The sequence below is a fragment of the Neofelis nebulosa genome, chromosome 11 (genome assembly GCF_028018385.1).
Source record: "Neofelis nebulosa isolate mNeoNeb1 chromosome 11, mNeoNeb1.pri, whole genome shotgun sequence".
NCBI classification, from domain to species: Eukaryota; Metazoa; Chordata; class Mammalia; order Carnivora; family Felidae; genus Neofelis; species Neofelis nebulosa.
In genome coordinates, this window is record NC_080792.1 from 24690989 (window position 1) to 24716634 (window position 25646).

General features: G+C 50.4%; 2 protein-coding genes across 53 annotated transcripts; both read left to right on the forward strand.

Moving 5' to 3' along the window:
• Positions 1 to 4365: 4365 nt before the first annotated feature.
• Positions 4366 to 10153, forward strand: CXXC1 (CXXC finger protein 1). 3 transcript variants are annotated; one of them, XM_058692136.1, is made up of 15 exons: positions 4369 to 4734; positions 5514 to 5632; positions 5733 to 5833; positions 6135 to 6370; positions 6462 to 6662; positions 7078 to 7104; positions 7182 to 7427; positions 7592 to 7699; positions 7871 to 8055; positions 8348 to 8555; positions 8635 to 8745; positions 8869 to 8918; positions 9057 to 9153; positions 9471 to 9623; positions 9707 to 10153. In XM_058692136.1, the coding sequence occupies exons 1-15, from the start codon at positions 4732 to 4734 to the stop codon at positions 9851 to 9853; spliced, it is 1992 nt and encodes a 663-aa protein (XP_058548119.1). In that variant the 5' UTR covers positions 4369 to 4731; the 3' UTR covers positions 9854 to 10153. The 3 variants fall into 3 exon arrangements, with proteins under 3 accessions (XP_058548120.1, XP_058548119.1, XP_058548121.1); XM_058692137.1 differs by lacking the exon at positions 7078 to 7104 and having other exon boundaries at positions 4366 to 4734; XM_058692138.1 differs by lacking the exon at positions 4369 to 4734 and having other exon boundaries at positions 5513 to 5632; positions 6135 to 6209.
• Positions 10154 to 11131: 978 nt separating this feature from the next.
• On the forward strand, positions 11132 to 25303 carry MBD1 (methyl-CpG binding domain protein 1). Of its 50 annotated transcripts, none has more exons than XR_009250935.1 (18): positions 11132 to 11347; positions 12773 to 12907; positions 15321 to 15435; positions 15497 to 15693; positions 15781 to 15863; positions 16014 to 16054; positions 16427 to 16573; positions 16669 to 16797; positions 16970 to 17044; positions 17183 to 17302; positions 17385 to 17453; positions 18034 to 18201; positions 18558 to 18857; positions 18951 to 19088; positions 19440 to 19574; positions 19661 to 19722; positions 22593 to 22911; positions 24396 to 25303. XR_009250935.1 is itself a non-coding variant. In XM_058692106.1 (18 exons), the coding sequence occupies exons 2-17, from the start codon at positions 12798 to 12800 to the stop codon at positions 20902 to 20904; spliced, it is 1929 nt and encodes a 642-aa protein (XP_058548089.1). In that variant the 5' UTR covers positions 11132 to 11347; positions 12773 to 12797; the 3' UTR covers positions 20905 to 20936; positions 24396 to 25303. The 50 variants fall into 50 exon arrangements, 49 of the variants coding, with proteins under 49 accessions (XP_058548089.1, XP_058548090.1, XP_058548091.1 ...); XM_058692106.1 differs by lacking the exon at positions 22593 to 22911 and adding an exon at positions 20865 to 20936; XM_058692107.1 differs by lacking the exon at positions 24396 to 25303 and adding an exon at positions 20865 to 20936 and having other exon boundaries at positions 22593 to 22728.
• The last annotated feature ends 343 nt before the right edge of the window (positions 25304 to 25646 follow it).

The following is a 25646-nucleotide window of genomic DNA, read 5'->3' on the forward strand; positions in this document are numbered from 1 at the left end:
TACAGAATCAGAAGCAGGTTCCAGGCTCTGAGCTGTCAGCACAAAGCCCAAAGTGGGGCTCAAGCCCATGGACCAGACCACAAGATCGTGACCTGAGCTGAAGTCGGACACTCAACCAACTGAGCCAACCAGGCACCCCAACAGCCTGTTTTTGATTTACAGCTGACAGTGAGGTTTAAGAGAGGTAATAGAGTAGCTTACAGCCTTTCAAGCAAAACCAGGACAACCATAGGGCTAGCTCAATTGCATTCAGCAACACCTGTCTTGTAAGGCACGTTCTATCTGGGGAAGAAAGAACAGTTTTTCTTTTTTTTTTTTTTTTTTTTTTTAAATTTTTTTTTTTTTTCAACGTTTTTTATTTATTTTTGGGACAGAGAGAGACAGAGCATGAACGGGGAAGGGGCAGAGAGAGAGGGAGACACAGAATCGGAAACAGGCTCCAGGCTCCGAGCCATCAACCCAGAGCCTGACGCGGGGCTCGAACTCACGGACCGCGAGATCGTGACCTGGTTGAAGTCGGACGCTTAACCGACTGCGCCACCCAGGCGCCCCAGAACAGTTTTTCTTGATGGCCAGAGTGATTATGCAGCATAAGCACATAAACCCAAAAAACTTAGCAAATAGGCTCCTAAATTTGGGAGGTGGTTTATCAGTCAGTCCTGTGGGCAGCCTGTGATGATGCTTTGGGACACTGACACTGAGGCTTTGACTTGCCAACCAGTGGGTTATCTATCATCTATTAACAGGTTGGACAATGGGGGGACCCTTACTCATCCACCACTTAGGCAAGAGCATTTGCTACTGGATCCCAGGGAGTTTTCATGTTCACTGTCTTAAACTATCAAGTGGACAAGCAGTCCTTCAGCTTAAGTAGTGTGGTGGCTAGTAAGGCTACATGTATCACTACTATAGCTGTTCAGCATGGCTTGCCATTCTTCCACAGAGTCAGTTAATTAGGAGACAAAAAGCTCAAACACATTCAGACAGTTTATTTTACAAGGTCATCATGGTATCAGTTTCCTGCATCCCTAGTCCCATTAAACAAACAAACAAACAAACAAACAAACAAACAAACAAACAAACAGTAAATCAGAGGAGCCATATGGGTAGTACCAGTGGTGGTCACTTTTCTGCTGAAAAATCACCTCTAAACTTGAGTCAAGTGCTTCTATAACCAGCAGTCATTCCCAAAGGAGAGGTGAAGTGGTAAGTCTTGTGGTCAACTGCAGCTGGGAAGATGGATGAGAAATGGCCTTTGGGCTATTTCTCAAAAGGCTGCTTCTCTCCCTTGGTTTTGGGGAAATCCAGGGCATTTCACCGAGACTCAGACTGCAACTAAATGTTGCGTACTTGGCCTGTATGGAGATGTATAAGGTAAACAGAGTGTCATGGTATAACTAGTCACTTGCAGTATTTCAAACGTTAAATCAGTCTTGCATTTGGGTGATCATTCCTGGCATAAATACACTTCTTCATGGTGTATTATCAGTTCTATAAATGGCTAGATGCAATTGCTTATATTTTGTTAATGGCTTTGCATCTATGTAGTAAAAAATTTAACTTTGCCTAAAGACAAGTCTGTCTTTTACTCTCCTTGGCTTCTGGAAGGTAATCTCTAAGCCCTTTAATGTCATTCCCGATAGAAATGTCTTTGCCTGAGGGCCTTTAGTCACCGGACAGTCTAACAATGTGACTTAGGGTGAGGACTCTGAGTCACATGGTATGATCTCCTCCTCTTGAGGGGACAGAAACTGTGATCAGGCACATGGGCAGTCAACAGTGCATAAGTAATGGAACTCCAATAACGACTCTGGACAGCAAGGGTCAGGTGAGCTTCTCTGGTTGACAATTCTCCATGTGTGTTGTCACATATTGCTCCTGAGAGCAGCTAACTCTGTCTATGATTCCTAAGGGACAGGATAACTCAAAGCTCTGTATTTGGAACCCTTCCAGACCCTCTTCTATGACAGATTTTGATCCTCTCCCTGTGATACCTGTGAATACAATTTTCAGTAAGTTCTGTGAGGCCTTCTAGCAAATTAGTTGGGAACCCCTGAACTTGCAATTAGTGTCAGAAGTAAGCATGGTTTGGGAGAACTCTAAATTCTATAGTGATGTCGAAAGTAAAAGCAGTCTTTTGGAGACTGTTTCTCAAAATTTGTAGCATTTATGCTTGTGGGGTAGGTTGGCCTGTAATTTTCTTTTCTTGTCTTTGTCTAGTCTGGTATCAGGGAAATGATTCTGAAAATGAATTGGGAAGTATTCCTTCTTCCTCTATTATCTCAAAGACTTTGTATAGGATTGGTCTTTTTTCCTCCTTAAATATTTGATGGAATTTATTAGTGAAGCTATTTGGGCTTGGGGTTTTCTTTGTGGAAAAGTTTTTTAATTACAAATTCGAATAATCTAATAGCTGCTTGGCTATTCAAAATTTCTATTTCTTCAAGTGTTAGTTTTGCTAAGTTGTCTTTTTCAATGAATTTGTTCATTTTATCTAAGTAGTCAAATAAATATATTGCATTAGGTTGGTATAAATGTGTGAATAATATTCTCTTTTTAATATCTGTAAGATCTGTACTGATAGCTCTTTTTGCATTCATGAGATGAGCAATTTGTTTTCTCACTGTTTTTTCTTAACCGAATAAATCATATTTAATTTAATAAATTATACTTAAATATTATAGTAATTGAATATAAATTTAATTCATTCAATTTAGTTATGTAACATTGAAATGTAATGAATTAGGTGAATTTGAATTAAAATTTAAATGTGTTAAATTAAATGGAAATTGAATTAAATTAAATCATATTAAATAAAACGTAAAATATCAAAGTAAAAAAATTAAATTGAAATTAAATGATACTTGAACAAACTGAATTAATATTAAATTATTTTGAACCAAATTAAATTGAGTAAATCAGAAGTCAGTAATGTTAAATTTGAGTAATTACATTTAAGTTATACTTGAACTATATTCCCTTAAACTTATTTTCATACATCAAATTGTAATTAACTTAAAACTGAATTATATGAAATTCATAAATTGATGTTAAACTAAATTTATCTGAGTACCTTACCAACACATATTCATTTATACTAAAACTAATACATTAAATGAACAATTAATTTGATGAATTAAATTGTTTATTAAAATAAATTACAATCAAATTAAGATAACTCAGTATTAATTTAAAAAAGGAGGCAAGTCTGGATCTGAAGTTCCATTTTGTGGATTAAAAACCTGTTTTAGGAAGAGAGGGTCACAGAATCCATGTTGTGGCTTCTGTGTCTTTGGTGTCTGTGATGGTGTGTAGGGGACAACGAGTAAAAACGTTTAGGAAAGGCGAAAAAATAACACAAAACCCCAGATATCTGAACCATACACAGGACAACCATCAGTAGCAAAGAAGTTGCTACGTCCAGAGCCAAGAAATCCAGAAAAAATGTTAGCAAAGAGTGAAAATTTTCATTTTCCCCAGACCCTTCTCTTCAACCCGAATCAAGTCATTCTGACTTTGAATGTGGACATGTGGACATTTAGTATGACCACGACTCGCGTATCCCGTGGGATTTGGGGTGATGGGGGCACTGACCTTTTGTATGTCATTTGACCTCCGTGGTTGCCAGAGTTAGATCATTACCCTGAGATGCCTAGCTCTCCGATCTGTCCAGATTTTTTTTTTTTGTACTTAATCTAATTTAAAACAGAATGTTAAAATTAATTTTATAGGAAAGAATTGAATGTGTATGAAACAAGAGAACCAAAGCGGACGTCACCAGGAACCTGTCAAATCCACAGGTCGGGGAAGACTTGGTGAAGCCAGTGTCTCGGATTTCAAAATCTACTTTGGTTAGGCCACTTCTCACCAGAGTCGGTCAGTCCACCACCGTTCATGGCCTTGCACCGTTGCTTGGGACTAATTCTGAGAAGCGAGAGCACTCCTGCAAAAGCCCAGGGGCTGAACCGTGCCAGGCCTGGCTGAGCGGGAAAGAGCGGTGGAAGGTAAACGTCGGAGACATAACAGGGGGAATGGTTTCCTTCGCAGCGCACGACACCCAGTCTGCTGGCGTCCCATTTATACATGTGAAAGGGTAAAGTGATTGAATAGAAGAATGAGTGTGACTTGATACAGGTAGTGTTTCCGGAGCCACCACTTTTTCTGTGAACTTCTCAGCAGGACAAGCCTCCGGCGTACGGAATCGATGGTCAAAATGGCGGCACCCTTGTGGAAGCCGCGATTAGGGCGCTGCCATGTATTGCCTGTAAACGTACGGACTCGGCCATCTTACGGAATCAGATTCCAAGATGACGGCATATGCGTGGAAGTGGCGCATAGGCGCGGCCATGTTGCCTGTAACGTTGTGTCCGTACAAGTGGTCACCGTACGGACTCGGCCGACAGAGTGGCGGTGATCTCGGGAAAGCGGCGATGCAGGTGCGGCCATGTTTCCCGCACTTACGGATTCGGCCGCCTTACGGTCTCAGTAGTCAATAGTCAAGATGGTGGCGTCTGAGAGACTTGTAGCGGCTCTAGGCGCCGGATCTACTTGTTTGCTGCGGAGCCGACGCATTGGGCCTGCGCAATAAGAGTACGGTGCCCGGGAGGCGCGACCAAAGCGGAAGTAGTTGTGGGCGCCTTTACAACGGCCGCGAACGCCAGCGAGAGATCTGTGCAGCAGGTTCGCGGGTCGCTGGCGGGGGCAGCGGAGGGGTGCGCCGAGAGCGGAGAGATGGTGAGTACGAGTCCCAGGAGGGGGTCGGCAGTAGAGGTCAGTGGTATTGGTAGAGGCGGGGTCCGTGCGCAGAGGCAAGAGAGTCTGTGGTGAACAGTAGGAAGAGTCTGGGCAGTATGGTGGGCGCCCGTGGTGAGCCTTAACAGGGGTCTGTGGGTAGAACGTTGGGGGTCTGAGGTTCTGAAAATTTTCTGATGTGTGAACCATCTGGGAGTTTTGTGATGAGCCATTTTAGGGGTTCGCAATGGAAGTTTGGTGGGGGTCTCTCGATAGATAGTTCCGTGGCAATCCGAATGGGAGATTGGGCAGAGCCGCACCGGGCAGTGTGTCATAAGCTGTGATGAGTGTGTCAAGGAGTTCGTGGGGAGTCGTGATGGGGGGCGGGGTTGTCTGTGGGGTTAATAACGGGAGATCTATGGGAAACGGTGTTGGGAAGTATGTAGACTATATCCCGTGGTGTCTGTGAGAAGAGATGGGGGTAATATGTGATGAGCGGTAGTTTATAAGTAACCGTTATGAGTGTGTGGATAGAGTAATGGGGTGTTAGTGATGGGAAGTCTGAGACAGAATGATGGGATCTGAAAGAACGGTACTGGGGCGTTAGGGGTGAGTGATGGGAGTTTGTGGGGACCGTGATGCAAAGATCTATGAGGAACTGTGATAGAAAGTTTATTGGCAGAATGTTGGGGTTTGTGGTGAGCCACGATGGAGCTGTAGCAAGGAATGAGACACCATGATAGGGGTTCTCTAAGAAGCCATGATGGGGGGGCGTCCCACAGGAGGGTGACGGCTCAGACCCAGAGCCTCCAGATGCTGGAGAGGACAGCAAATCGGAGAATGGGGAGAATGCACCCATCTACTGCATCTGCCGCAAACCAGATATCAACTGCTTCATGATGTGAGCCGGGGAGAGGCGGGTGGGGCTGACACCTGCAAGGTTGGGTGAGGCTGATGGGTCCGGCCCCTCACATCTGCACCACTCACCCCATCCTCTGCAGCGGGTGTGACAACTGCAATGAGTGGTTCCATGGGGACTGCATCCGGATCACTGAGAAGATGGCCAAGGCCATCCGGGAGTGGTACTGTCGGGATTGCCGAGGTGAGGGGGTGGTGCCTGGACAGGGCAGGCAGGTCCACCTGCCTTGAGGGAGAAGCCATAAAGGGAGGGTGGGTCATAGGGAGTAGTGATGTGTGTCTGTGGGTGATTGTTGGTTTGTGGTGAGTTGGAATGGAGATTCCACTGTGAGCCCAAACACAGGGTCCCACCAGAGGGGTTAGCCTGCCCTGGAGTAGGGGGACAGAGCAGGTGAGTGGGACAGAAAAGAAGAGGAAGAAAGAGTTCTGGGACCATCCAAATCCCTCATTGTTAACCCGTCCTGGTCCCACTGTCTGCCCCGCAGAGAAAGACCCCAAGCTGGAAATCCGTTATCGGCACAAGAAGTCACGGGAGCGGGACAGCAATGAGCGAGACGGCAGTGAGCCTCGGGATGAGGGTGGAGGGCGCAAGAGGCCTGCCCCGGATCCAGATCTGCAGCGCCGGGCGGGGTCAGGGACAGGGGTTGGGGCGATGCTTGCTCGGGGCTCTGCTTCGCCCCACAAATCCTCTCCACAGCCCTTGGTGGCCACACCCAGCCAGGTGAGTGGCTGCCACGGCTGGGATAGGTAGGGTGATCCCGTGTCAGGCCCTCCTTGGGTTCCTGATTTCTGTTCCGGGCCCCTTCCCCCAGCATCACCAGCAGCAGCAGCAGCAGCAGCAGCAGCAGCAGCAGCAGATCAAACGGTCAGCCCGCATGTGTGGCGAGTGCGAGGCCTGCCGGCGCACTGAGGACTGTGGCCACTGTGACTTCTGTCGGGACATGAAGAAGTTTGGGGGCCCCAACAAGATCCGGCAGAAGTGCCGGCTGCGTCAGTGCCAGCTGCGGGCCCGGGTGAGCATGGGTAGAGCTGGGCAGGGCCAGGTGGGGGCGTCAGTGTGTCCAGGAGGAGCTCATTGAGGCTAGGAGGGGTGGGCCAGGTGAGGTGGGGCCTACTGCACATAGACAGGTGGGAAGGAGCCTGACCTGTCCAGACGAATGGGGCATGATCAGGTGTGCAGGGCTAGCAGGGGCGCCTCCAACCCCAGATGGGCAGAGTAGAGCCAGATGTTTCAAGGTGGTCAGGCATGTCAGGCCAGGTGGGGCAGGGTTCAGCATGTCCTAGTGATGAGAAGTAGGAGTAGTGGGTGTGTTTCTGGGGAGGCGAGGCAGGGTTAGTTGGTGGGGCTAGGCTCTTGTGGGAGGGGCTAGGGCAGGGCCACCCTCCATCCACTTGGGGCTGACCTGGGCCTTCCTCCTGCCGGCACAGGAATCGTACAAGTACTTCCCTTCCTCGGTGAGTCCAGCCCCCCAGGGCGGGGCGGGGCATGCGGGCAGGGCGGTCAGGGCCAGTCCTGAGATTCTGCCCTGCAGCTCTCGCCAGTGACGCCCTCAGAATCCCTGCCAAGGCCTCGCAGGCCACTGCCCACCCAGCAGCAGCCACAGCCATCACAGAAGCTGGGGCGCATCCGTGAGGACGAGGGGGCAGTGGCATCATCAGCGGTCAAGGAGCCACCTGAGGCTACGGCCACACCTGAGCCACTCTCAGACGAGGACCTACCACTGGATCCTGACCTGTACCAGGACTTCTGTGCAGGGGCCTTTGATGACCATGGCCTGGTGAGCAGGTGGAGCGTGCCATGGTGGAAGGGTGGAGGTTACAGAAGCTGAGTTTCCATGATGAGGAGAGAGAAGGCAGAGTATGGAAGGCTGATTTGGGAACTGAGTAGGTGGTGGGGTAGTCACAAGTGGGGCAGGTGGGTCAGCGTATGCCTCACTTGCAGCCCTGGATGAGTGACACAGAGGAGTCCCCGTTCTTGGATCCTGCCCTGCGGAAGAGGGCAGTGAAAGTGAAGCACGTAAAGCGTCGGGAGAAGAAGTCTGAGAAAAAGGTGACGGGAAGGGTGAAGTGGGTGTGGGAAAGCAGAGGGCAGGGAGGCGAGGGAGAGGCAAAGGTCAGAGGCTGGATGGGGCAAGAGCCAGAAGGGGGTGGAATACGGGGGGAGGCAGGCATTCAGGGCTGACTTCAACTCCACCCTGACCTGACCTGCTTTGTCCCATAGAAGGAAGAGAGATATAAGCGGCATCGGCAGAAGCAGAAGCACAAGGACAAATGGAAACACCCAGAACGTGCCGATGCCAAGGACCCTGCGTCGCTACCGCAGTGCCTGGGACCTGGCTGTGTGCGCCCTGCCCAGCCTGGCTCCAAGTATTGCTCAGATGACTGTGGCATGAAGCTGGCAGCCAAGTGAGTCATTCCTGGAGAGTTCAAGGGAGTCGGGGAGTATAGGGTCGGGCATGACCAGATGTCTTCCGGTCAGTCACCTGCACACTGTTCAGTCCATGAAGCACCCCCCATCCACCCCTCATCCATCTACCATTCTGGTGCTCATCTGCCTTTTTATCTACTGCTCAGTCACTTATCCTTTTGCCGTTTGGTCACCCATCCGTTCTACCATTCTTGGATCCACCCCCCCGCCCCACCTATTTTGTTGCTTGCCACTTTCCCTGCCTGCACCCAACCAACTGCCTCCCTGCAGCCGCATCTACGAGATCCTCCCCCAGCGCATCCAGCAGTGGCAGCAGAGTCCCTGCATTGCTGAGGAGCACGGGAAGAAGCTGCTCGAACGTATTCGCCGTGAGCAGCAGAGTGCCCGCACCCGCCTCCAGGAAATGGAGCGCCGATTCCATGAGCTTGAGGCCATCATTCTTCGTGCCAAGCAGCAGGCTGTCCGTGAGGATGAGGAGGTGAGCAGGCACAGGCCCAGCAGTGCGGGGCCCAGTACCTCGTCCTGACTGGCCTCATCGTTCTTTCCGCTCCACACAGAGCAATGAGGGTGACAGCGACGACACGGACCTGCAGATCTTCTGTGTCTCTTGCGGGCATCCCATCAACCCACGTGTTGCCTTGCGCCACATGGAGCGCTGCTACGCCAAGGTCAGGGTGTCAGCCTGAGGGGGAATCATCAGTGGGTCCGTGGGGGAGAGACGTGTTGTCTGGGGGGTGTCTTGGGATGCAGCACACATCCACAGTTCCCTCCATTTGTGCTCATCCCTCCAGTATGAGAGCCAGACGTCCTTTGGGTCCATGTACCCCACACGCATTGAGGGGTGAGTGTGGGCGCTACGTGGAGTTAGAGCAGGGAGGTCGAGGCTGGGGTCAGAAGTGGCATGTTGGGGCAGGATACGGGCACGGGCAAGAACAGGTGGGTCTCCCTCCACTACCCTGTCTTTACTCCAAACCCCCAGAGCTACCCGACTCTTCTGTGATGTCTACAATCCTCAGAGCAAGACATACTGTAAGCGGCTCCAGGTGCTGTGCCCCGAGCACTCACGGGACCCCAAAGTAAGGTTTTCCCTCAACTCCCCGCCCTTCTGTCCTTTCTTCCTCCTCACTGGCCCACATTCATCCCTTGCTCCCTCCTCTCCCCTCCTTCCTTACCTTTTCCCTACTTGACCACTTCCGTGACCCCTGCTTTGCCTGCCTCATCATCCTTCATTCCTTTCCTTTTTCCTCTCATCTCCTGTTCCTCCCCTTTTCCATTCCTCTCCTCTCCCTGAACTTTCCATTCCTTCCTTCCTACCTCCCTGACCACTTCCCATTCCTGTCTTCTTTCCTGCCTCACCACCCAGATTCATCCCCGACCCCCCATCTCGCTGCAGGTGCCAGCTGATGAGGTATGCGGGTGCCCCCTTGTACGTGATGTCTTTGAGCTCACAGGTGACTTCTGCCGCCTGCCCAAGCGCCAGTGTAACCGCCACTACTGCTGGGAGAAGTTGCGGCGTGCTGAAGTGGATTTGGAGCGTGTGCGCGTGGTAGGTTTTGATGCTGGATGTGGCTGGGGTCAGGCGGGGCTTCTGGAGCTCCTTCTCACGGCTCTTTTCTGCTCTCCTGTCAGTGGTACAAGCTGGACGAGCTGTTTGAGCAGGAGCGCAACGTACGCACAGCCATGACTAATCGGGCAGGATTACTGGCCCTGATGCTGCATCAAACGATCCAGCATGACCCACTCACTACCGACCTACGCTCCAGTGCTGACCGCTGAGCCTCACAATGGTGCAGAAGTCCTCACACCCTGCATTCCAGGCTGGGGAGCTGCCCTGAATCCCCCATTTGTCTGTTCTGCCCTTTATATGTTTCTCCGGCGGTCCTTGAGTTTCTCCCTGTACCGATCCACCATTTGACTGCCCGGCTGTTACCAGGGGGTCTCAGAACTTTTTCCTGTTCTTGTCTGTTCCTTTGTTTCTCCATTCTCTGTGCCTGGGCGGGACTGTGGAATCCGCTCACTCTTGCCTCCCCCCTTCCTCGTTTTGTTAATAAAATTTTGAAGAACTAAGAAAGATGACTACTGATGGTTTCCACACTTTATCCAGCTGCGACTGCATTTCCAAAGCCCTTGGGTAGATAGGCTGTGGCACACTTATACCTCAGGAGGGGCTGCAGTATACAGCTTCGAGTGCACTGTTGGCATTTACTCTGTGCTCTGCAGGAGCCCCCGTGGGCGTGGGGGATATGACTTGCTGAGAGCCCAATCACCTACATTCTCAGCCTTTCATTTTGAAACTGGGTATCCAGTTAGCGCTAATTCAGCGTGTGGCTCATTTACCACTTGTGTCAGCACTGACATTCTCCAGACTAGATGTATTCAATGGTGGACACAAGGTCCCTTGTTCCCCACAAGCCTCTCTTTTGGGACACGTATGTAACAGAAGTCTCCATCCCGCCCTCTTGATGTCAGTCCGGGAGTCCCCACAGCACTACGTTTCCAGAACGGACCCGCCCTTCTCGGTTGCACGGACCTTCTGTTTACCTGCAGCGAGGCACGCCCCCTTCTCCAGTTCCCGCGGAAGGAGCTGGGCTCAGCGTGCGGCAGTACCAGTCCCCGCGCGCTCCTGTAACCGTTCGGCGGGCCTGAGAGAGCGGGACACAATAGTCCTGGGGCAGATGTTCGGGGAACCGGAGAGCACAGGCGCGACGTAAGCGAGAGGTGGGAGAGGAGGGCTACGGCACAACCTCAGGCTTCTCCGCCCCTTCCGCTAGGTTACCCCTGATGGAGACCGCCAGGGAAACATCATAGGGCCCCAACCTTCCTCGCCCCCTTAAGAGAGCGCAGGCGCAAACCAGGTGGGCGGAGTGGGGCGAAAGCGTCGGTTGGCGAGGTGAGGAGCTCAAGTGTTGCAGGTCTCCGGTGGGGGTGCGAGCCGTAGTTGGATGTTAGAGCGCAAGCGCAGTAGTGCCGGGACGGGAGGCGCGCGCCGCTGTGGGACTGAGCACGCAGGCGCGGAGTCCTCCCCACTAAGGGCCAACGCTGGCGGGGCGTTAGCGCGCAGGCGTCTTGCCGGGAGCGGAGCCCTAGAGGTGGGCAGCGGGTTTCCGGTTCCGGGAGCAACGAACGGCCGCGGCAGCGACAGCTATCGCTTCAGAGGAAGCGTCTGCGGAGGAGGAAGAAGAGCAGGGCAAGGCGGGAGTCACAGGCGGGACCCTCGCCATGGGTCCGCGGACCTAGAGCGGCGGAAGCTACCGGCCCGGTGCCGAGCTGGTGAGACAGTCGTGAGGGTGGAAATGGAGAGCGCTCAGGCGTAGGATGGGGAAGAATTGAGGCTCAGAACGCTGACGGAGAGGAATGAAGGGCCCTCAGGCCGACGAGTGGGAGGAATGGCGGCGTCGGAATATTGAAGGGAGGAATAGAGAGGTTTTGGCGGAGGACGGGGAGGAATGGGGCTCAGAACGCTGACAGGTGGACGTGTCGGGAGCCTGGACGAGGACGGAGAGGAATGGGAAAGGATCTAAACGCTGAGGAGAGATCTCGGGGCCTCTCAGGTTAAGGAGAGAGAAACGGGGGTTCAGAACGCCGAGAGGGAGAAATGAGGGGTTCTCAGTTTGATGACGGGAAGAGATGGAGGCGTTGGGATGCTGAAAGGGAGCGACGGGGGCTTCCTCTGGAGAACGTGAAGTAAGAGGGGTTTAGAATGCTGAGCTAGGGATGGGCATGATCTTGGGACAAGAACGGGGACGAAAGGGGGTTGGTTCAGCATGCTGAGGGGAGAAATCAGGGTCTCTTCAGGTGATGAGCAGAATAGAAGGTAGGAGACACGGAAGGGAAGGGAGGGGATGAGAAACTTTTTAGCTGGACATGAGAGGAACAAGGAGGTCTGGGGACTGAGATTGGGGAGGACTTGTGGCTCAGAACACTGACAGGGAAGATGAGGAGGCTTTCGGGCTGAGGAGCAGAAGGAATGAGGGGTGTTCAGGGTAAAGGTGTGGAGAAGCTGCGGGCTGTCTGGCAGAGGACACAGGAAATTGAGGCAGTAACAGTGGAGGTAGCAGGTAAGAGGACGTCAGAAAGGGAAGGAATGGGAGGGCTTTTGACTGAAAGGGAAACTGGGGACTCCTGGGTCAAGGAAGGGAGCGAACGGGAGGTCAGAATACTGAGGCCAAGTGCTGGGACCTTGGTGTGGGGACGAGCAGAATGGGGGCCTCTTGGGCTGACGATGGGAGGAATGGGCCCTCTCAGGCTGAGGATGGGGGGTATGGAGGTTTCAGGGTGACAGAGGGGAGGAATAGGGGTCAGTGGGTCAAAGATAGAGAATGTCTCCTGGGGGGAATGACAGGGTCCTAGGTTGGCAGTGGGGAGAAGTGATGAGTTCTCAGGCTGAGGATGGGGAAGAATTGGGGATCGGGACATTGAGGGAGGCATGAGGATCTTTGGGTTGAGGACGGGGACTTTAAAGTTGGAGACAGGGCTGCCAGGTCAAGAAGGGGTAGGAATGACAAGCTCCTGGGCCCAGGACAGGGAAGAATGAGGTGGGAAAGGGGATTTTTCTCTTTCTTGTATTGGCCAGTTGCCTGTGGTAGGTCCCAGGTCTTGGAAAAGCATTACTAAGTACCGGCGGTTTGTGTGGTTAGGGCCCAACATGTCCTCCCCTAGAGCCTCAGTTTTCCCACTGCCCCCTCCGTGTTGCAGGCCGCTGCTCCTTCCTGTGGCCCCCATGGCTGAGGACTGGCTGGACTGCCCAGCCTTGGGCCCCGGCTGGAAGCGCCGTGAAGTCTTTCGAAAGTCAGGTGCCACCTGTGGACGCTCAGACACCTATTACCAGAGGTACTGGGTGGGTTGTGGACAGAGTCACGGATAGGGCTAAAATCAGGGGGTGTGGTTAAATTTGTGGATGGGTTGAAATTATGCAAATATAGTCGATTCTTATTATTTGCAGATTCCATATTTCCAAATTAGTCTACTCACTGAAAGTCGGTACTCACTATACTTTTCATGGTCATTCATAGACATGCACAGAACAGCAAAAAATTTAAGTTCCCTGATACACTCATTCCCAGCTGAGGTTGAATGAGGCCTTCTTATTTTAGTTCATATACTGTAAACAAGTATCTTTTTCGTGATCTGCTAAGTGCTGTGTTTTTCACATTTTTGCACTTTTTATTGGTGATTTTTGTATTTACAACGCCCCCCAAGTATAGCCCTGAAGTGCTGTCTAGTGTTTTAAGTGCAAGAAGTCTTATGATATGCTGTAAGAAGAGAGTAACACGTTAAATAAATTTTATTTGTGAGTTGCAGTGTTGTTAGGTGTGAGTTCAATGTTAATGAATCAAAAATGTGGTACATTTAGAAAAAGAAAAGGAAATGTTCTGATTTGTACACGAGTCTGCTCTGGAAAATGCTGAAGTAACATGTATAGTACGTGATGAAGTTAAGGGAAAGGTGGAAAAGTAGCCAAATTTGAAGATGCATAAGGAAATACTTAATAAAATAAAATGTAGTGGACAGTGTGAGAGACTGGAAGCCAAGGACATTGATGGTTGTGTTACCCCTGATTAGGAATATGTTAAACCTGTCTCAGCTAGTACTGACTGGCTCACATGTTTCAAAAGGCGTACATTGTGAAAGATGTTAAATTTGCATACAAGGCAGGTCCTGCAGATCAAGAGTTTGCAGAGGAATTTTAAAAATACCTGGTAAGTGTTACGTGTGAAAAGTGTCATGCAGAATAGGTTTTACTGAGGAGACTGGCTTGTTTTACAAGGACCGTGGTAAAGGTAGCTGTGTAACATAAATGGTCTCCGAAGCTCCTGACTTTAAATCATTCAAAGGCCATGCTGTCAGTCATTCGTAGGAATGTATTAAGTAGAGTGTCTTTAAATAGGAAAACAATAAAACAAGGCTACATATCGATTAGTTGACAGAACTGTCCCCTGGGGCTCACATTACCTTAAGCTATAGTTCCACAAGAACAGAGGTTCTAGATTCACTAATTCAGTGTTCAGCGTGACTCTATAAGACATACCAGGAATAATGGGAATCGACTATAAATGCACAAAATGTACATGTTTATACGCAATTCACGTTTAAGGATCTAAGGTGATTATTGAATTTTTTTCACTCTTCCTGAACTTTTTTTTTTTTTTGTCTAAGTAGTTGTTTTTGTGGAGGAATATAGCAAAATCATGAATATAATTATGTTTGTTTATACTTAATTATATGTTTATCCCCATATTCATAATTTGTGTGAAACTGTCAAAATTTTAAATTTTAAATACTTTTGTCAAGAACCGTAAAGCAACAGGTTTTATCTTAATTAGGGCAAGATAACGAATATGTTACAATTTTGTGGATGCTGGTAGGATATAGGAGACTCCTGGGTCAGAGATGAAAAATAGTTTATTATTCACAGTAACAGCAGTATCCAGAATGTCATTATTTTTGTGCCAGTTCCCCAAATGCCAGTTCCCATAGGGTAACCTGAAGAGAACTGACTAACATCTGCCCATGCATTGGGTTGTAGGAAAGGAACCCTGAGCTTAAGGAATCCAATCTTTTATAATGTTAGGACAGTAAGGATGCCTTCCCTTTGCTCTGGAAGGAGAACTTATCTCTTATCTTCCAAGGCTGTTTGCTGTACAAACATCCTTGAAAAGATAGTTCATAACAAAGGACTATCAGTGCCTCTCTTGCAAGACATGCAGAAATGCTAGAGACCTGTGGGGTATTCTCTCCGAGAATATTAGTTGCTCCTACTTTGTTTTACATGTAGTTGCATTTGTTTGTTTATGCATGTCTTTATATATATATATTTATATGTTCATTTATTCACGTGTACGTTTTCAGACGCTTCTCCTGTGTTTTTCCTTTACGTATTTAGTATGTTAACTTTAACGCATTTGTACATCATTCGACAAGTTTGTATTTCTGTCCGTGTTTATGTTTATTTACATGAACAGACTACAATTAGTAGTGTATGTTATAAGCAAACGTGTATTCATTTATGTTTATATTTTTCATTTGTGTTTGTATATATGCTGGTATTTATGCACATTTTATATTTCTGCTATGCAAGCTTAGTTGGGGTAAGACCTGGTAGGGCTCACAGGCCAATCCCAGGCTGCCAGCCCTCTATCCCCTGCCAGCCCTGCAGGTCTGTTCACGAGCCCAGTGGGAGGGTTGTGTGGGTGGTGTGGCCATGGCTCCACCGGGGTACCAATCCATCCTGGCCCATTCCCAGCCCCACAGGAGACAGGATCCGAAGCAAAGTTGAGCTGACCCGATACCTGGGCCCTGCGTGTGACCTCACTCTCTTCGACTTCAAACAAGGCATTCTGTGCTATCCAGCCCCCAAGGTACTACACAGTGTGGGGTACCCAGGCAGGGGTGACTGAGCCACCTAACACCCACCCACAGATCTCTTCCTGCTTTCCCTCTCATTTGCAGGCCCAGCCCTTAGCTGTCCCTAGCAGGAAGCGGAAGAAGCCTTCACGGCCAGCCAAGACTCGAAAACGTCAGGTTGGACCTCAAAAGGGTGAGGTCAGGAAGGAGGCCCCAGGAGATGAGACCAAGGCTAATGCTGACACAGCCCCAGCTTCACTCCCTGCACCTGGGTGAGTGTTGGCCTAAAGTGAGCCAAGAGGGTGAGGGTTGTGGTTGGAGATGTACTCAGCCTCCCACACCCATGTTTCCTATCCCAGGTGCTGTGAGAACTGTGGAATCAGCTTCTCAGGAGATGGTACCCGAAGGCAGCGGCTCAAGACATTATGCAAGGACTGCCGAGGTGAGTGGCCCCAGAGCCCTGGGAGGTAGAGGTGGAGCAGATCTGATGTCAAGCTGGGACACCACTGTCAGCTTTCAGGTTGAATGGTGGATGAGGTTAGCTATCTGATGCTCCTTGTCCACTTCTCTTCTTCCGCCTCCCTTTCCTCAGCGCAGAGAATTGCTTTCAACCGGGAACAGAGGATGTTTAAGGTAAGCACGACCTGCCTCCTCCTCACAAGTGTGCGGTGGGAGCAGGATGTGATGGGGGCTGGTAAGAAGGTCTGAAGGAATGATGATGGATCCATAGGGTGTCAGAATCATTTTGTAGGGAGCTAGCTATGGTCAGTGGACAGTAATGTGTTAATGGGATGTCAGCAGACACAGCGATGAGGTTAACCGGGCACTTGGAGACTTTGGGGATGGCCTCTGGTGACAGCTTGTTAGTAGTTGTCAGATACAGTGATGAGGCATATGGTGGACTACTAGACATGGCAGTGGGGGCTCAAAACATACACGTAAGGGGCAGCATACCTGGAGCTACTCTGTCTGGGCCTGTGACCTCGCCCCACCCATTCCTGGCAGCGTGTGGGCTGCGGGGAGTGTGAGGCCTGCCGGGTAACCGAGGACTGCGGGGCCTGCTCCACCTGCCTTCTGCAGCTGCCCCATGATGTGGCCTCGGGGCTGTTCTGCAAGTGTGAGCGGAGACGGTGCCTCCGGATTGTGGAAAGGGTGAGTTGGGCAGGTAGGGTGGGCCCAAGGCTCACCCTGTCCTCTGGCTCTCAGAGCCCTGGCCCCATACATCATACCTCTGGCCTCCCTGACAGAGCCGAGGGTGTGGAGTGTGCCGGGGCTGTCAGACCCGAGAGGACTGTGGCCGTTGCCGAGTCTGCCTTCGCCCTCCCCGCCCTGGTCTCAGGCGCCAGTGGAGGTGTGTCCAACGGCGCTGCCTACGGGTGAGTAGAGGGGCCAGTGCTATTGGGGCCAGGGCTGGGGCAGAGCTCATTCTGCTATTAAAGTTGCTACTGCTGCTGCTGCTTCCTCCCAGCCTTGCCCACCTCATGTCTTCTTTTCTCCCCCACCTCATGCTCACCTCCCTGGCCTCACCTACCTGCCCCTGTCTGCCAGCACCTTGCCCACCGTCTCCGTCGCCACCATCAGCGATGTCAACGACGCCCTCCCCTAGCTGTGGCTCCCCCTGCTGTGAGTGCTGCACCCCACCTTCTGTCTGCCTGTCCCACGCATGCTTTCTGTACTCCTTTTGGGGGTGGGGGTGGGGGTAGGGGTCCTGTGTCTGCCTGGTTCCACCAAGCCTAAACTTCTGTTCTGGCTTTCTCCCAGGGTAAACGTAGCCGCCGTAGAGGAGGCTGCGACTCCAAGATGGCTGCCCGGCGGCGCCCCCCGCGAACCCAGCCATTGCCTCCAGTTCCCCTGTCACAGCCTCCAGAGTCCCCAGAGCTGGTGAGGCCCTGGTGGGCAGGGGGAAGGCACAACTATAACCTTACCCAGTACCTGCCCTGACCCCACCCATTTGCCTCTGCAGCACCCCAGAGCCCTGGTCCCCTCGCCACCTGCCGAGTTCATCTATTACTGTGTAGACGAGGACGAGCTAGTGAGTGGCCCCACCCTACCTGGACAAGCCTAGACCCTCCCAGGGCACTTGGTTAATCCCAAAGAAGCAACTGCTGCAATGGGCCTAATAGGGGAACAGCAAGACACAGTAATGGGTACTAGTATGGGATAAGCAGACAATGGGGGAGGGACTAACATGGGATCGACAGGTGCAGTGATAGTACCTAATGTCAGATGAATCAACACTCTGGTGGGGCTAATAGGAAAAGCCAGCATAGGGAATGGAGTTCACATAGGCTGAGCAGATACAGCAGGCACAGCATCGGCAGCTATAGAGGGTCAGCAAAATGCCACTGGAGGTGGGGGTCAAAGACGTTGTCTTGGTAACCACTGGTCTAGCAGATGAAGTGATGGATACTTCGTTGGAACAGCCACAGTCCTAATGCTCTTGGGCACTGTCCGGTGCAGTGATAGTGCCTGGTGTTGGAACTACCAGATGCTGAGGTGTGACTGAGACCAGTGCACAGCCAGTTCCCTCTGATGGAGCTAGTGAAGGGGCAACAAGAACAGCACTTGAATGGTGCCAGTAACAGCACCCCCCCCTTTTGCCTGTCCCCCAGCAGCCTTACACCAATCGCCGGCAGAACCGCAAGTGTGGGGCCTGTGCAGCCTGCCTACGGCGGATGGACTGTGGTCGCTGCGACTTCTGCTGTGACAAGCCTAAATTTGGGGGCAGCAACCAAAAGCGCCAGAAGTGTCGTTGGCGCCAATGCCTGCAGTTTGCTATGGTGGGTGATGCAGAAGAGTGAGGTGGGTGGGCTACGTTGACCTAGGGCCACCCCCCCCCCCCTTCCCCGCCATGCCTGGGAATGGTGGGCAGTCCTGGTGGGTAGGGCAGGCCAGATTCTGCATCTTCAGAGGAGTAGATGGAGCGGTGGGTTCAGCCAAAGATTAGCAAACATTGTGCTGGGATGAACGAATCTGAGTGGCAGTGGCATTAACAGGAGACTAGCAAGCTCAGTGATGAGGGCTTCATGTGAAAGCATGTTCTGTGCCGTGACTAATGGGGATTAGCAGGCACATTGATCAGGGCAGGGTGGTCAATCATTGCATCAGGTGGCCATAACATCCTATCTTTCTTCAGAAGCGGCTGCTGCCTAGTGTCTGGGCAGGATCTGAGGATGGGGCAGGGCCGCCCCCACCTTACTCTCGTCGAAAGAGGCCTGGCTCTACTCGAAGGCCCCGTCTGGGTCAGATACTGAAGACCTCCTTGACCACACCCACAACCCGACCAGGCCATGCCCAGACTCCAATGAAACAAGAAACAGGCAGTGGCTTTGTGCTGCCTCCACCTGGCACTGATCTTGTGTTCTTACGGGAAGGTGCAAGCAGTCCCGTGCAGGTGCCTGGCCCTGCTGCAGCTTCCACAGAAGCCCTGTTGCAGGTGAGGATCCCATCTTAGCTTGCCCTTCCCAGAACTACCCAGCCTTGTGCCAGGAAGCTGGGACCAAGACTGCTGCAATCCTCCTTCACACAGGAGGCCCAGTGCCCTGGCCTGAGTTGGGTTGTGGCCTTACCCCAGGTGAAGCAAGAGAAGGCGGATGCCCAGGAAGACTGGACACCGGGCACAGCCATCCTGACTTCTCCTGTATTGCTGCCTGGCTGCCCCAGCAAGGTGGGGGTCAGTGATGGGTGGTCTGTGAGCAGAGTGATGGTGAGCCATGATGGTGGTTCTTTGAGCAGAGCAACAGATATGCGGATTGCAGCCTCACCACAAAATTACCCCACCTGTCTGACAGATGCCCCACCTTCCCCAGGCAACTAACTTTGCCTGCTTTGCTGCCCAGCTAACAAAAATGGAACTCTGAGGAATGGGAAAGGTTTGTAGGCAGAGAGATGGATTTTCCAGGCTGAAGTGTGACAGAAGTGGGATTTGTCAGTATACTGACAGGTTGGCTGATAAGGAGACTCTTTTCTTAGGCCAACCCTGTCCTTCTGACTGCTGCCTGTTTCCCACCTCTCCCAGGCAGTGGACCCAGACTTGCCACCTGTGAAGCAAGAGCCACTGGACCCTGAGGAGGACAAGGAGGAAGAGAGCAAGGATGACTCCGCCTCCGACTCGGCCCCAGAGGAGGAGGCAGGAGGGGCTGGCACACCCGTGGTCAGTGCTGGGGGACATTTCACCCTGCCCTGAACCTGCTTTAGCCCCATTGGCCATGATGACCCATGATGTTAATTCTTCCCCAGATCACGGAGATTTTCAGCCTGGGTGGAACCCGCCTCCGGGACACAGCAGTCTGGTTGCCAAGGTGTGCCCCGCACAGTGAGGGGTGGTATGGGGTCGGTGCTGGTCAGATATGGGCCCTGAGTGTTAAAAATAGAGCCAGCAATTTGGCATGAGGCAGTGGGAGGTAGAGGCTTCTGTCACTGTGCTGATCCCGGTCAGTGAGGGGTTATGTGTAGGACCCTAGAGATTTCTCCTGAGGTTCAGATTAGGGCTTTCCTTGGGTGTATGGGGTGGGGGCTGGGGAGTAGAGAGACAGGGGTTAGTGGAGGTTAAGGATTTGATGCCCTGTGATGAGATTTGAAAGAGATAAAAGCCTGGTCCATATCTTTCTAAGAAAATCCAGAAGGAGTCAGATTTAATATATAAGTTTTTATCCAGTGAATCATCATTTGGGGTTTTGTGGGTGTCTGGAGTCTCCAAGAGATGACAGGTGGGCTGGATAGTGGTGGGTGGGCAGATCTGGGCCCTGAGATGTGCAACTGTGCAGTCTTAGGCTAGTCCACCTCCTGGAGCGTCCTCTGTGGAGAGAGTTGGGCTGTGTTTCTTGAACCTTTCCTGAGCCTGTTGAGGTTATTAAGAGTTTCAGCTGCTTCACAGAACTGTCCCTGCAGGCCTGGCAATAGGATGAAAGATAGTTGTCCCTAAGGACAGGGCTGGTGGGAGGAGGACAGAGGAATACTACCTCCTGCAGAATGTTCGCAGGCTGTGCGCGTGGTCCCAGATACAGGCGACATAAACTGTTGGCCTAGGCACCTGGATTCCTTTGTCCCTACACGCTAGTTTCTGCCGGCCGGAAACTCCTGCATCTGCCTTGGGCAGTTTGCAGGTACAGACTGAGTACCTGCTGGGTATACTGTAGTGTGAGAGAGAACATGATGAATGCAATGATCCTGGAAGGCTTATCCTTCAGGAGACATGGATTCCTGTCTTCAGGGAGCTATCATCTAAGGAAATAGTTTCCTTGTGTGTGAAATCATTATATGTTAGTGGAGAAGGTAATGTTTAGTTGGTGGTATTGGAATATTTTAGCAGAGAGATAAGAGATAAGGGATAATTATGGGGAAATGGATTCCAGGCACAGAATACTAGGAAATGGTTTTGTGATGCTCCATTTTACAATGAGCGAACCTCATTCAACATATAGTCCTGCTCCCTCTTCTCTAGGTCCAAGGACCTTAAAAAACCTGGAGCTAGAAAGCAGTAGACTGGAGGCTTCTGCAGACTGTAGGATTCAAGGTGATAATTTACAGACTGGCTTTATGAGAGACAACACTGATCTACTCAGAGCTGGACCATAGGCTGAGGGGCTTATGTAGGATTCAATAGGAACTGGAAAAACCCACCACCAAACCTGAGAATGAGGCCTGTTCAGTACTTTGAGATTATAGAGGAAGTAAGCAGGAAAGGAAGAGAAAGAATAGAAAGTTGTATCTGCTCCAACTGGTGCGAATCTCAGGAGCTTGACTGATGAGAAGTGTGGATATTATGGGTGGGGGATCTGGGGTGGAAAGGGGATGTAAAAGCCACCACAAAACAGCCTATACAAGCCATCTTCATAATTTTTCAATGGCTTCTGGATGAGACCTGGTAGTGTTTCTGAACATTTCCATTTCCACAGAGAGACAGCATTTGAAAATGTAATGTGAATAAATGAGGAAAGGAACTGCTATTTGGTTAGTTCCTCCTACTGATCTATGTAATTCTCAAGTCTTTTTAGGAAGACAATGATTTTTGCCCATTTTTACATACGGGAAAACAGACTCAAAGAAATTACATAACTTGTCCAGTGTCAAACAGCTAGTATCAATAAGCATAGAATCAAATCCAGGTTGTAAAAACCTTGTTTAAGCCACCAAACGGTAAGCCGTAATACTATATTCGATAATGTGTAATGTTATAGTAACAGAAGTTTCCAGTGACCTTGAAAACAAGGTGGACTACTCTAAACAGAACAAATCCTTTACACTGCTGCCTCTAGCGTGGTTTAGGGAGTGCCAAGGTTGTATGGATGGGGTCACCTTGTCACAACACCCTTGCATCCAAGAGACTGGGTTCTTCCCAGGCCTTGGGTGTCGTAAATATTTCTCAAACACTAAAGGACATCCTTCCCCAGTGGACACTTCGTTTTGCTTGTTACCCTCATTCTCCTCTGCCAAAGCAGTCTTCAGAAGTAAAGCTGCCAGCCTGGCTCATCTTTGCCGACAACTTACCTCCCTTGCCTATTGATGACTTTTGTGCTTGGTTTCTGCTCTTGGCCCCTCTCTATTAGGAGTATGAATTCCTGCTTCCAAGTCCTGCATAAAGGCCAGTCTTGACTCATCCCTGTCTCACTTCCCAGTTCTTCATAAAGTGCCGGAAAGTTCAGGCCTGCAGTTTGTTATGTAGCCAGCTTCACAGGGCTGTGACTGAGTGCATGCCTCCTTAAATTTTGTAGCTGTCTGTCTTCCCCTGCCTTTTTCTAGTCCCAGCCCTGCAGCTTTAGGTATTTTACATGTAGATTAGATATTTCCCTACCCTTAACCCTTTCTGCTACCCTCCTCTGTTCCTTCCTTTGCCTTACCTACTTAAGCCAGAGTCAAGACTGGATAATTTACTGATACTGTTTTGCCCTCCCCAGGACCCAGCCACCCAACCCTAGTATTCTGTAAGGTCCTAAATGAAATTTATTTGATGGGCATTCAGACTCTTCTAAGAGTCTGGCTACAGTGTGTATCACAGTACCATTGGAAAAGCAGCACCACTAATTATATATACATATGCATATGTAGGTATATATGTGTATATGTGTATATTTTAAGGGACTTCTAGGGATTTGACCTTATGTAGTAGTGGGAGCTGGTTAAACAGTCTCTGTAAGGCTGTTGTCTTTACATCTAATGCTGGAGCTTGAAGTCTGCAGGGCAGGCAATCGGGAAGGGAAGATGGATGTAAAGTGTGGGAGACGGAGGACGCTTTGGCGCGCAGGAGCACGAGCACGAGCACGAGCACGAGCACGAGCTGGAACCGGCGAAGATGGCCTAGAACCCATGTCAGTCTCTCACCACCTCCAACTTCGATAATGTGGGTGTCCTACAGAAGAAGCTGGTGCCCTTCATCACAGACTTAAATACTCATCTGACCCAGGAATTAGAGACGCTGAAGGAAGATCCCAGGGAAAGTGGAGCAGCTGCAGGCCTGGCTGCAGGCCTGACTGCTGCCCCACACCAACGAGGTGAGCCAGCAGATAAGTGACAACATGTGTGAACTGCAACAGTGCCTGGTGCCCCGCACCAACCTTCCGAGTGTAAAAACAGTATGCTGCTGCTTGACTTCTGCCCTCCAGTTACCAGGCAAAATGTCTCTTGTGGCCCATCCTAACCGGAAGCATACGGGGAAGGGAGTTCTGGGAAACGTAGCCTAGTCAAGGTGACACATTACAAAGCCACCCTGCCATGAATCAGCTCCCAAGGGTCTCACTGCTCACCTGAGGATAACTTGATAAAGCTACGTTGCTGAAAATGCAAAGCTGAAGACCATGGATTTCATGGTGACCCCAGCAAGTACAGAAATTCTGTCAAGCCCACCCAGAAAAAAACTTGCTGGTCTCGGCTATTTTTGTATCATTCATTCAAGTATTGAGAACCTGGCCCATGGTAGGCACTGTACTTGATACTGGGATACAGGAATGAAAAAGATATAGTCCATGCGATTTTATTAAATACATCAATATGTATTACAAATGGTGAATGGATATCCAACTTTATCGTGGAATTTAATGGTGAAAATCTAGAATTCAGGAAAACTGTCGGGAGGACAGCCCTTGCGTGAACCTTGTTGGGGCACAATAGGAATTGGAAATAATATAAATAGTTTCTATCTCTGAGCTGTTCTATTTTAAAATTATTTTAAAATGATTTTTATTGTCCTGTTTACTGTTTTCATGCATTTAGTGTTTATTTGGGGAGTGTCTTGATGGTGGTAACTGTTAACTCTGAGAAAGCGGGATGGTGGGTGGCAAGATCTAGGTCAGGTTCTGTCCTAGGACCAATCGCTTTCTAGGCCTTGGGGCAGCTTGGCTGAAAGCTGAGGCTCCCCTAGCTGGGCTCTAGCCCTGGCCCCGCCCCTCCACCCTCCGAAGAGGCCCGCCAGGGGGCGCTGGGGCCGCGGTCATCCCACCAGGGCTCGGGAGACAAGCTGCCCCCCACCCCTGGCCTCGGGGGCCCTGGGGCGTGGCCTTTGCCCGGCTCAGAAGCCAATCCTTGGCGGGACCCGGAGAAAAGCCGACTCTCCTTCTTCACGTAGTGGTAAAACAGGCAAAACCGAACTGGAGTTAAGTTACGGGGAGCGCCCAGGGTGAGGGTGCGGCACGACGAGTTCTGACCGACGCTGGGACGTTCGAGGGCAGCAAAGTGTCGCCAAGGGTCGCCTTCCCCTGTCGCCGACCTCATTTCGACGGGATCCTTCGGGCTGTACGACCTCTGGGGGTGCCCAACGGGCTCTCTCGTAACTCCGCTGCTGTTCCCAACCCCCGTGCCCGACTGAGGGCCTTTTAATTGCCTCCCTTTTTCCCCAAAGGTGTAGTGTGAGGGGTGGTTCCACCCAGATCAACCGGCGGGCCAGTCGCCCGTGGGACTTGAAGATCAAGGAACTGACCCTCAGGACTTTGTCCAGGGAACCGAGACGACCTCTAATTTCTTTCTTTTTTGTTTGTTTCAGGCTACGTAAACTCTTAGCAGTAAATGAAAATGAGTATTTTACCGAACTGCAATTGAAAGAAGAAGCATTATAGGAGAAAAAAAGACAAAATGACAATTATTAAAAGAGATTATTAAAAAGAGAAAAAAAAGAGACATTATTTTGTGGCTGAAAAGCTGAACCAGCAATTCAGGAAATGGAATCCAAATCTAGAAACGTACCGCATACAAAATCCGAAGTGGGTGGATTACAAATGATTAAGGAATGCTAATTTACAGTAAATTGCAGCCTTGCGACGGTATACACATTAGTTGTACTTTGGTTGTTAGATGTCAGTGACTAGGTTCTGATTTTATTCTGTGCTCTAGTGTTTTGTGCTCGTCCCACTTTAGGAGGAGAGTACCAAAGTGTCATTCTTAATCTGCTTTTTAGTTACCACCACGTTGCTTTTGACCAGAAGTACAGCTGTGGTCTCCACCTGTGCTGAGGGCCCCTTCTAGGTTCCCTGATCTGTGTTGCCTGTTCCCCTTCCTGGGATACAGATTCTCAGGCCTCATTGCCTGCACTTCTTACTCATGTCCTGACCCTGTTTTACTGGGATCCTTAACTCAGACTGTTGGCCTTTATTTTGCCCAGCCATGTCATGCCATGCCCTCCTAGCCCATCTGATCTGCCCCCTCCCCCCATCCTAAGGTACCCCGAGTCAGCTCTGGTTTCTGCCCAGTGCAGTAGGAAGATTTTATTAATAACAGGTTTATCATTATTGGTTTGGGTGGGCTGACAAGACAGGCCGTCTAGGCCTTAATTGTCTTAGCTGGCAAATGAGAATACCTGCTGTTCCCATCAACCCTCTAAAGTATTTGTGAGGCCCAAAGGTTTAATGTGTGAAAGTACCTTGCAAATTACCGTAAAGAACTACACAAATAGAAGGTTGTTGTCCTGTGATGATTACTACCATCATCAAGATTCACTTAAAAATGGCCGCAAAATTTAACCTTCCCATAAAATATCCACTAACTTTTCTCATGCTTTTAGGCTGATTACAGGATATAAATAGCAAAGTCATTTGGAATGTAATTAGATCTTCGCCTTCACTTCGGGTTAAGGAGGCTTATTTCTGTTATTCTGATGAACCCTAGAGGAAGGGAGCGAGGTCGCCGGAGGCCTGGCCAAGGGCGGGGTGAGGACCGCGCAGACTCAGCTCCTCGGCTCCGGGAGGAAGTTGCGAGCTCCGGCGTCTATGGTCACCATGGTGACGGGACCGACTTCGGC